Source organism: Xyrauchen texanus, chromosome 46, assembly GCF_025860055.1.
Source record: "Xyrauchen texanus isolate HMW12.3.18 chromosome 46, RBS_HiC_50CHRs, whole genome shotgun sequence".
Lineage (NCBI taxonomy): Eukaryota > Metazoa > Chordata > Actinopteri > Cypriniformes > Catostomidae > Xyrauchen > Xyrauchen texanus.
Window position 1 is genome coordinate 15,408,124 of NC_068321.1, and position 11,655 is coordinate 15,419,778.

Genomic DNA, 11,655 nt, shown 5'->3' on the forward strand with positions numbered 1-11,655 from the left:
CACTGAATCGATTGTGCTTATTCAGAGTAGTGCCATATAATCAAGATTTTTGACGGGAATTAATTTGTGTCAAGATTAAAGAATAAAAATGTCAAGATTTTTAAAATGTAAATATTAATTTGAACATTTTAACTTCCACAAATCTGAAATAGATGCCAGAAAACATTTCAAAATAAGTTATACATTCAAAAATCCAGACGCTCATATGCGCCCAGCCAGTTCTCAACAGTGAACTTCAAATGGTATAACAGCGGTAGTTCCATTGTGAACAAAAAATCGCATTTGAAATTGCTTACAATGTGAAACGATATGTATTAAAAATTAATGTCAGTGACCATGTCAATTTCAGAATCACAAAACAAAGTCACTGTACAATCAATTCCATTAGCATGCATAGATTCTACAAAAATAGACAGATGCACTAAATTTTAGGTGGCCTTAACTTCAATGTAATTAACCATTTGATACAATGTACAATGTTGTTGAATTGTAATTACGTTTAAAAAACTTGCATTTAATTACATTTGTAGTTATACTGTTAACTTTACCCCTAATCCTATCCTAACCCAACCCCCACCCCAAAATCTAACTTGCACTCCTAATCCTTATCCTAACCCTACCCTTACTCCTAAACCTACCTGTACCTCAACCTGAGTAGCTGCAAATGTGGGCATTTTGCAGAATACTTAAGTCTTGTATGTATTTAATATTAGTAAATAGTAGTTAAGGCCACCTAATATAAAGTGTGACCAAAAAGGCTACCTGGGTCATTAATATCAGCATCACCTGAAGTTTTCTCATTCAGTTGTAAACTTCTCTTATATTATGCAGCACTGAAGAAATACATATTTTTCAAGGCATATCCAAAACATTTCTGAATGCATGCAAGTCCTTTCCACTACTAGTTTGGATATCCAAAGCACTTAGTGTGGCAAGAGAAAATATCTGCAAGCTTGTAATATTAATTCAGTTGGCAAGTAAACATTTGGCAGTAGAGATGTTCTCAAAATGTCTCTGACAGGGAGAGTCTGTGGTGTGGGGTTCACAAAAAACCCTCAGGTGTTTTGACAAACGTTGCTCAAAACACCTGAGGGAGTAAGCTGAAATACAGCCCACAACATATTCACATTTCCTATCAATGTTTCAACATGAAGTGTAGAGTGTACAGGTGCAAAATCTACATGAGCAGCCTGTTTTCAGTACAAATCAAACCATGCTCCATTAAGAAATTAAAGCTAGGATGTTAACTCTTTGAGTTCTAACATGTTAGTGAGAAAACAAGCTTGTGTCAACTTCTATACATAGAACAAGTATAGAGGATGAATAATCCATAAGGTACATCCAGTGCCTGGCAGGTAAAGGCAAAGAGAAGCCTAAATGTTATGTGAGGAGTCTGGCCACTTGCGTCTTCACCTCCTCATCTGGGTGGTAGAGCAACAGGGGCAGCTTGCAGTGGAGCTGAGAGGAGCCATCCAGTAGAACACAGTATAGAGAGTCCTGTCGTCTCCTCAGTGCTTCAGCCACCTGTGCAGAGGGCCTCCATGCCCGCAGGTTGCCCACAAAATATAACAGGCGGAGAAGAACGGTGGTGCTTGTGCAGCAGTCAAATAACAAAATCAAAGAGGCTGGAGCCTGTGAACACAGATTTAAAAGGAAAGTTTATTAAGATCACTTTTTATTAGGATGCCAATAATTGTATTTCTTGTGGGGGCCATGACTTGCAATGTCAGGGCTCCCTGTTCTTCTATTCTAATCTTTTCTAATTGCAAAAGTAATGTTTGGGAGTCTAAAATGTATATTTCCTATTGACACACTAAAGCTGAAGATATAAATAAACATCATATGACAAATGCTTTTGTGAAACATCTTATGTGCCTAAGACTTTTGCACAGTACTGTATTTTAATCACCTTGTTCCTCATCATTTCTTTCGACCTTTGCACAGTGTGCTACTGGGTGAGACCTTTAGCCAAATTCATGCTGCTGAAAAAGTTCTATTAAGGTGTTGATTTGATTGAAGAAGAGGGCAAATAATTTTTCAAACATGCCCAGTTGTTATTGGATAACTTATTTGCTTCAATATATAACACTATCATTTATAAACTGTATTTTGTGTTTAACTGGATTGCCTTTGTTTTATGTTCGATTTTATTGGGATTGTTTTTTTAAACAATTTAGTTTGAGATATACAAATAAACAGAAGAAATCAGGATGAGGCAAATATTTTTTCACAGCACAGTATAAATTTTCTATGGGGTGGGGGCATCTATGTTGCGGCTGTGGCTCAGGTGGTAGAGCGGGTTGCCCACTAATCGCAGGGTGGGTGGTTCGATTCCCGTCCCACATGCCAATGTGTCCTTGGGCAAGACACTGAACCCCAAGTTGCTCCCAATGGCAGGCTAGCGCCTTGCATGGCAGCTCTGCCATTATTGGTGTGCGAACGTGTATGTGAATGGTTGAATAAAACGCAGTGTAAATACCGCTAAGGTTAAAAAGGCGCTATATAAGTGCAGACCATTTACCAATTTAACATTTATTAAATTTTTTTTAAAGTTGTATTTAAAAATTATACCAAACACTTGACCCTCCTTGTATTTTGTTGTTAAAGTTATAAGCCTTATATTTTGGGTAAACCACTGAAATAGAAAATCTTTAAAAACACCCTCAGAGCTTAAAGGGTTAAAGGGCTAAAAATAGATGTATGGCATCAACAGCAGGCAATGAGACAAACTAGGACACCTAGCAACCAAAGCAATTATTTATAGTAAACTATATCTATTTATACATTATAAAAACAAAAATAAAGAAAACAATTCTGAAAGAGATGAGTTTACTCACCTGTGCTTGTACAATATCATCCATCAAATCTGGATTAGAGGAAAGATTTACTAGTAACTTCAGGACGTGGATCTACAAGGAAAGATGAACAATACAATTTTAAAACATCTTGGTGATTTGAATGAAAATGTCCTGGTCATATTTACCTCCAAATCAAAAAATTATGAAATTATATTTTGCATTAAAAAAAAAAAAAATATATATATATATATATATATATATATATATATATATATATACAGTGAGGAAAATAAGTATTTGAACACCCTGCTATTTTGCAAGTTCTCCCACTTGGAAATCATGGAGGGGTCTGAAATTGCCATCGTAGGTGCATGTCCACTGTGAGAGACATAATCTAAAAAAATAATCCAGAAATCACAATGTATGATTTTTTAACTATTTATTTGTATGATACAGCTGCAAATAAGTATTTGAACACCTGAGAAGATCAATGTTAATATTTGGTACAGTAGCCTTTGTTTGCAATTACAGAGGTCAAACGTTTCCTGTAGTTTTTCACCAGGTTTGCACACACTGCAGGAGGGATTTTGGCCCACTCCTCCACACAGATCTTCTCTAGATCAGTCAGGTTTCTGGGCTGTCGCTGAGAAACACGGAGTTTGAGCTCCCTCCAAAGATTCTCTATTGGGTTTAGGTCTGGAGACTGGCTAGGCCACGCCAGAACCTTGATATGCTTCTTACAGAGCCACTCCTTGGTTATCCTGGCTGTGTGCTTCGGGTCATTGTCATGTTGGAAGACCCAGCCTCGACCCATCTTCAATGCTCTAACTGAGGGAAGGAGGTTGTTCCCCAAAATCTCGCAATACATGGCCCCGGTCATCCTCTCCTTAATACAATGCAGTCAGCCCTGTCCCATGTGCAGAAAAACACCCCCAAAGCATGATGCTACCACCCCCATGCTTCACAGTAGGGATGTGTTCTTGGGATGGTACTCATCATTCTTCTTCCTCCAAACACGGTTAGTGGAATTATGACCAAAAAGTTCTATTTTGGTCTCATCTGACCACATGACTTTCTCCCATGACTCCTCTGGATCATCCAAATGGTCATTGGCAAACTTAAGACGGGCCTTGACATGTGCTGGTTTAAGCAGGGGAACCTTCCGTGCCATGCATGATTTCAAACCATGACGTCTTAGTGTAGTACCAACAGTAACCTTGGAAACGGTGGTCCCAGCTCTTTTCAGGTCATTGACCAGCTCCTCCCGTGTAGTTCTGGACTGATTTCTCACCTTTCTTAGGATCATTGAGACCCCACGAGGTGAGATCTTGCATGGAGCCCCAGTCCGAGGGAGATTGACAGTCATGTTTAGCTTCTTCCATTTTCTAATGATTGCTCCATCAGTGGACCTTTTTTCACCAAGCTGCTTGGCAATTTCCCCAATTTCCCTTTCCAGCCTTGTGGAGGTGTACAATTTTGTCTCTAGTGTCTTTGGACAGCTCTTTGGTCTTGGCCATGTTAGTAGTTGGATTCTTACTGATTGTATGGGGTGGACAGGTGTCTTTATGCAGCTAACGACCTCAAACAGGTGCATCTAATGTAGGATAATAAATGGAGTGGAGGTGGACATTTTAAAGGCAGACTAACAGGTCTTTGAGGGTCAGAATTCTAGCTGATAGACAGGGTTTCAAATACTTATTTGCAGCTGTATCATACAAATAAATAGTTAAAAAATCATACATTGTGATTTCTGGATTTTTTTTTTTAGATTATGTCTCTCACAGTGGACATGCACCTACGATGGCAATTTCAGACCCCTCCATGATTTCCAAGTGGGAGAACTTGCAAAATAGCAGGGTGTTCAAATACTTATTTCCTCACTATATATATACATATATATATATATATATATATATATATAAATAATAATGCCTACATTTAAGATATTTTGCAATATGACATTATTTTCAGGACATTAATGCACATTTAAGCCCCCAATTTTCATTACCGTAACATTTAGATTTTACTATTCCCATTGTTTTCAATTAGGATTCTCAAGACCATAACAGTCATTTTAAAGTAAAAATATACTTATTATTTTCTAAAGTTAAATCAGCAAAACTGAAAGGAAGTCCTAAGTGATATGATGTATAAATATTTCAGACAGATTTACAAACATCATCCAAAAAGTTACTTAAAAGTTACCTGTTGGTCTTCATTGCTCACTACGAGTAGTGACACAAGGAGGGTGATGGAGCTCTTCATCAGATGCTGATGATTTTCAGTGACAGACAGGTTAGTAAGCAATCTCAGTGCTGCCAGCTGAAGGTCAGAGTTCACCGGCGACATCTCAATAAGCTGCATCACTGAAGGGATATATACCTAAACAACAACATATTAAATTTGTAACAATAGGTCACCCAACAAAAATGTGCCCTTTTCACATTTCATATTGTGCCCGTGCCCATGCCCAAGGGAGAACAAGCATCAAAAGTTCACATGAGTGAAGCAGTACCTTCAGCTGCTCTTGATTACAGATGTTCATGCTTAAATTGTTCAGTGCATTTAGAGTCTGCACCCTTATCTCAGGTAAAGGATCGGAAAGGAAGTTGGCTATAATGTGAAGGCCGCCACATTCTTGCAGAAGATTCTGAGGCGGAAAGGAGGAAAATTATTGTTAATAAAATGAATCGACACCATATGACATTTCTACTAGTCTGCAAGGCAAAACATAATGACTGATTGAAATTATTCTCTCTTAATGAACCAAACAATGATAAGAGGACCTGGTTTACTGTGAAGGCAGCAGCATTTCCTAACGTTACAAGAACTTTCCTCCTCTCCTCAGAGTCGGGGCTGCTCTGCAGCAGGGAGAGAAGCATAGTGAGATGTCGAGGCTCCAAGCTGGCTGTAGATTTTGAGTGAATGTCACCTATGGAAAAGACAACAGAACATAGTAAGCTTTGCATAAAGGAGGCATCTACTTCTATTCATTTTCTCTGTTGATCAAAATCCTAGGACACAGGAATGAAGTTGACAAACTGCCTGTACTTACTTAATGCAATATTTAAATGTTATTATGACACTATTTGTTATTACACTAACAAATGTTACAAAGATAAATACAATTAGATAGCCAAACATCCAATATTTCCCCATTATTTACTTTGATAAGCTATCTAGTTGTCTTCTCCCTATGAATGATTCACTTACTCGATTCAGTATCTGCAGGTGCATCCAGATTATCAGTCTTGCTGACAACTTTAAATCCAGACACTTTGGCCATCAAACTCCCAGGCTGTACAGTTACACTTTTAGACTTTCGTCTGTTTCCTCCATCTGCAACACGACCAAACACTAGTTTATAAATGCCGTATGAGGCACCAGCGCCTGCTACAATTCCCAAGAGAGCCTTCATACTGGCGAGCCGAGATATAACATTGTCATCTCCCATTCCGCGATATGCGCAGATTTGATGCATAAAAGTTAAAACATAGTACTTCTTCGACAGGAGAAATAGCGGAGCTTTGCGACTCTGAGCATACTCGTCACTGACTGCTTAATTATCATGATGCTAACGGTTGCATCAGTGGCCGACCAAAATCTTTCACGGAGTTGAAGCGTGTTACTTGAAGCCAAACACTTGAGTTTTTTACACGAATACCTTCATAAATTAATGCTTATACATTCCGGTTATTTTGTTTGAACATGAGGGTTGTGCCAACTAAATTTGAGAATGCTTTTTAAAGGGATAGCTCACCCAAAAATGTCCAGACTGTGAAACTGAAAGTGGAGATTCATAGTAAAAAAGGACTTAAACATTGACCTGTTTCTCACCAACACCTATCATATCGCTTCTGGAGACATTTATTTATCCACTGAGTTGTATGAATTATTTTTATGCTGCTTTTATATGATTTTTGAAAATATTGATATATCTGGTCACCATTTGCTTGCATTGTATGGGCCTACAGAGATATTATTCTCTTAAAAATCTTCGTTTGTGTTCTTCAGAAGAAAGTAAATCATGCACATATGAGATGACATGAGAGTGAATAAATGATGAGAGAATTTCCATTTTTGGGTGAACTATCCCTTTAAATTCCAATTAAGATTTTCTGAATTTTGAATTAGAAATTTTATTTTAATTAAGGGTATTTAGAATACAGAATACAGATTTGTAATTTCGAATTTTAATTTAATGAACTCAAATATAAAGTAAACACTAAACAATATATCGTTGCAGTACCCCTGGGATTATCTCTGCTGACCAACCATATATCTATGTTATTAAGCAACATGAGTACAGCTGTGGACAAAAGTACTGGCCGTGACATCAATTTTGTGTTTCGCAAAGTTTTCTGCTTCAGTTATTGTGGTGTTCATTCACATTGTTTGTAGATTATTGTGCAGAGTGATCAGATGCATTTTAAATAATTGCAAAAACTTAATTGGCCAAAAAAAAGAACTTTATCACAAAAACCCAAATTTCACAGTTTTTGGCCCTAGCACAAAATGACCAGCTAACATAATTTCACTAATCATATCAGCAGCACCTGGAAAAGTGAGTGTGAACGAGTTCTAGTCAGGTGGATTTCACTCTATCATTCTGATTGGATTATAAGAGCATTCTGATTGCTATAAAAGGAGGGAAGAAGTGCTTTCAATTATTGTGTTCTTGTTAGCAATGGTTACCTCTAAAGAAAGTCATGCAGCCATCATTGATTTACATCAAAATGGCCTCACATGCAAGGAAATTACTTTGAAGAATATTGCAACAGAAAGAAACATTGACCGGATCATCAAGAACTTCAAGGAGAGGTTCAACTGCAGTGAAGAATGCTTCAGGACGTCTCGGAGTGTCCAGCAATCACCCGCACCATCTTCTCCTGAGGAGTCCGTTATGGAATCATGTCACTAACAGTGCAGAGCTTGCTCAATATTGGCAGCAGGTTGGTGTGAGTGCATCTGCACGCACAGTGAGGCGAAGACTTTTGGACAATGGCCTGGTGTCAAGAAGGGCAGCAAATAAGACACGGCTGTAAATATTGACAGATACAGGTGTGTTAAGAGATTTTAAGGGCTATAAATCATTAAACCATTGCTGCACTTCCCACTGTTGTTATGACTTTATAAGATGCAGATCCAGTTTTAAGAGACTACATTATTAAAAATTAACTTCCTCAGATTTACAAGGTCATTTACATAATAATAATAATAATAATAATAATAATAATAATAATATATGCATATTATTTAAATGAGATTTATCATCTGGAAATGCTATTACAAAACTGTGAATTCAGTTTTTAGCATAATGTTAACAAATTGACATTTCAGAAAATAAGGCTTTCAATAAAAATAAGTAGTTGAGAAGCTATTAATTTAGGGTGATTTCTATAAAGATAAATAAACAAAAATATACCTTATTTTTAAACCTTTACTTTCTGGGTTGTGTCTCATGCCCTGAAGATCCTCTGAATTTTATAGAGAAGATTCAAGCAATGCTTGAGAATCAAGATTTACTGGTATTTGAGTTTCGTTATCCTTTTCAACATTATATAAAGTGTGTGTGTGTGTGTGTGTGTATGTGTATGTATAATGTAAATACATTTTTTGCTAATGTAACACCATTTTTATAGGACTTAAACAGAAGTTTTAAAGAGTGTCAATTGAAGAAGAATGTAAAGATTTATAGTAAAAAATGATTTAAATATTGATCTGTTTCTCACCCACATCTATTATATCTCTGCTGAAGATATGGATTTAACCACTGCAGTCTTGTGGATTACTTTTATGATGCCTTTTAGATGCTTTTTGGACCTTCAAAGTTCTGGCTATGATTCACTTGAAATTTATGGACCTACAGAGCTAAAATATTCTTCTAAAAATCTTCGTTTCTGTTCAGCAAAATAAAGATTGCCATACACATCTGGGATGGCATGAGGGTGAGAAAATTGAGATAATTTGGATGAACTATCCCTTTAATGATGTTTTGTTTGCAAACACTTGGGATGAAATTATGAGGGTGATTTTGGAGGGATGTCATTCTGTCATTCATCTTAATTTGGCCAACACCTAGATTACAATTGACACAATGAGAGTCCTTTCAAGGTATACAAAGCCTGCGTTTGTATTATTTCCATTTTTAAATATGCATTCACTGATTCTAATGTTTCTTTCAAAAATATACTTCATACTGTAAATACATTTTGTCTGAACATGAAGTTGCTGCCTGACAATGCGGTTTATGAATATTGCATAATTCATGGACATCTCTGACAAAGGTCTGCAGTATCTGACTACTGAGGGCAGCCACAGACTTAGGCATCTAGACCTCTCTGGCTGTTCGCAGGTTAGTTATATGCTGACAAGTACAGTGCATCTCCATTTCAGAACCACACACTAACTTTCATACAGTAAACCCTGGAAACTGTATGCCCGTGCCTACAGCAACATTTAATTAAAAACCTCAAATTCAGTCCATTGCCTGGTACCTGTGTTCTAACAGACACACTGGAGTGATAACCACATTAAAATAGACTCAACAATAGACTTCTTAAATACAGTCCTTTAATTCTCTACCCAACAACATACACACAAATATATATCTATATTTACTGGCGGCCACAAATTTTGAATATTGTACAGATTTTGCTGTTTTGGAAGGAAATTGGTACTTTAATTCACCAAAGTGGCATTCAACTGATCACAAACTATAGTCAGGACATTACTGATGTAAAAAACAGCACCATCACTATTTGAAAAAAGTAACTTTGTATCAAATCTAGACAAGCCCCATTTCCAGCAGCCATCACTCCAACCCCTAGTTGCTGAGTAATCATGTTAAATTGTTTTCTTGAAAATCACTTGCCATTATATTAATCACTGCTGAAAGCTATTTGGTTCATTAAATGAAGCTTAACATTGTCATTGTGTTTGTTTTGCCACATTGTGCAATAGACTGGCATGTCTTAATATCAATACTAGCAAAAAATAAACCGCTTTCTCTAGAAACTCATCAGTCAATCATTGTTTCGAGGCTATATAATGCTTGAAAAGACCAACAAATGAATATTTCATACAAAGGTGTACACTACAGTCTTCAAAGACAAAGGACAACTGACTCTAACAAGGACAGAAATTATATTGACACTTTTCACATTACACAAAACTAGAAAAGGTATTTTTTTTGTGTGCCTTATTCAGTTCAAGGATGGCTTGATGCACAAAAGACTTTGTTAGTCTCACTCGATTAAATCTCGGTTCTTTGTACCGACGGTTAGATGGGAAAAGTGCAAATTCATTGTACAGCACATTATTTGTTTCAGAAAAAATTATATTGGCCAACCTTAAGAGGTTTTTTGGTTCAACAGCTATGTTTTTAAACTAAAAGACAAGCTCGTGTACCATACAGAATTACAATATTGTAAAACACTCATCACAGACATGAAGATTATTAACAGAATCTGTTTCTTCCTCCAAAGGACCTAAGACTTTGAAGGAAATAAAATCTCTGCCTTGCAAATCCCTGCATATTATCCATCATTACTCCTAGGTATTTACATGTCACTACATGTCTGATAGTTTCATTATGTATAACATCAGGCGAAGTATGAGCATCAGATGTACAACTAAACAAGAGGATAAGTACGTCAGAATCTCTAGTTTGAGAAATAGACGCCTCACATGTCCTCAGCTGACAGCTTCATTGAATTCTTCCCGCTCAACACCAGTTTCACGTACAACAGTAAAGAGAAGACTCAGGGGCGCAGGTGTTCTGGGTAAAATTGCAAATAAAACCCCACTTTTGAAACAGAAAAACAAAAAGAAAATGTTAGAGTGGGCAAAGAAACAGACATTGGACAACATCTAATTGGAAAATAGTGTTATGGATCTGAACCCCATTGAGTTTTTGTGGGATCAGCTAGACTGTAAGGTGTGTGAGAAGTGCCCGACAAGACCGCCACATGGCAAGTGCTACAGGAAGTATGAGGTGAAATGTCACCTGAGTATCTGGACAAACTGACAGCTAGAATGCCAAGGATCTGTCATTGCTGCACGTTTAATGAGAACTTTTTGAAGTAGTTTAAGAAGTTCTGAAAACATTTTTTCACATTGTAATAGTAATTTTTCATGTTATTAATGTACTGGCTATACATTGTGATCAGTTGAATGCCACTTTGGTGAATAAAAGTACCAATTTCTTTCCATAAGAGCAAAATCTGTCCATTATTCCAAACTTTTGGCTGCCAGTGTGTATATATATATATATATATATATATATATATATATATATATATATATTAGTGTATGTATAATCAAAGAATACAGCTATGGCTTGGATGCTGCGGGAAGCAGGTAGATATCTAGCTGAAGCGAAGAACTCGATGCCGGCAGCGAGGCGGAGAAACTCTTCGCAGGAGCACTAGAGTGGCGGGTGAATCTTTTGCTGCAGGCATTGAGAGTCAGACAAATTATGTCCTGATGCATCTGCAGGGAAATCCTGTCCGCTGGAAGGGGTCCGTCGACGGTGAAGAGAGGGCTGATCAAGACGAGACAATGTTTTGAAGGAAAAAAATTCATAAGATTGGAATTATGATATATGGACTTCAACTAGGTCATGCAAAATGAATTTCCCAAAGCGTTTCACTGCAATGTCGAGTGAACTGAATTGATATGGACAATGATCATTTTAATGTGCAATTATCTCAAGTACACATGCACACATAAACCTTTGAGGGACACTAGTTAAATGCAATTCGCTATGTGCACAGGTGACGCGACGAACGTTCGAAATCTGCGTGGTGGGCGGGGGGACTTCCGGTTTAGGTTACTACCGGTATTTCCGATGTAG

The 11,655-nt window shown here is 37.1% G+C and overlaps 1 protein-coding gene across 1 annotated transcript; it reads right to left on the minus strand.

Annotated features, from left to right (window-relative positions):
• Nucleotides 1-130: 130 nt before the first annotated feature.
• LOC127638422 (armadillo repeat-containing protein 10-like) lies at nucleotides 131-6,355 on the minus strand. The gene is made up of 6 exons (XM_052119944.1): nucleotides 6,012-6,355; nucleotides 5,585-5,730; nucleotides 5,314-5,448; nucleotides 5,004-5,180; nucleotides 2,838-2,909; nucleotides 131-1,632 (listed from the first exon to the last, which is right to left on the minus strand). Exons 1-6 carry the CDS (start codon nucleotides 6,277-6,279, stop codon nucleotides 1,381-1,383), a joined length of 1,050 nt encoding a protein of 349 aa, XP_051975904.1. The 5' UTR covers nucleotides 6,280-6,355; the 3' UTR covers nucleotides 131-1,380.
• Nucleotides 6,356-11,655: the final 5,300 nt, after the last annotated feature.

Bases quoted from the DNA above. Each gene is read 5' to 3' on its own strand.
- LOC127638422 (XM_052119944.1), bottom strand. From the start codon at position 6,279: ATGCATCAAATCTGCGCATATCGCGGAATGGGAGATGACAATGTTATA. The intron at 5,449-5,584 runs GTCCTCTTATCA...TTTCCGCCTCAG, and splicing joins CTGCCTTCACAGTAAACCAG to AATCTTCTGCAAGAATGTGG. The intron at 1,633-2,837 runs GTGAGTAAACTC...CTGTGTTCACAG, and splicing joins ATGATATTGTACAAGCACAG to GCTCCAGCCTCTTTGATTTT.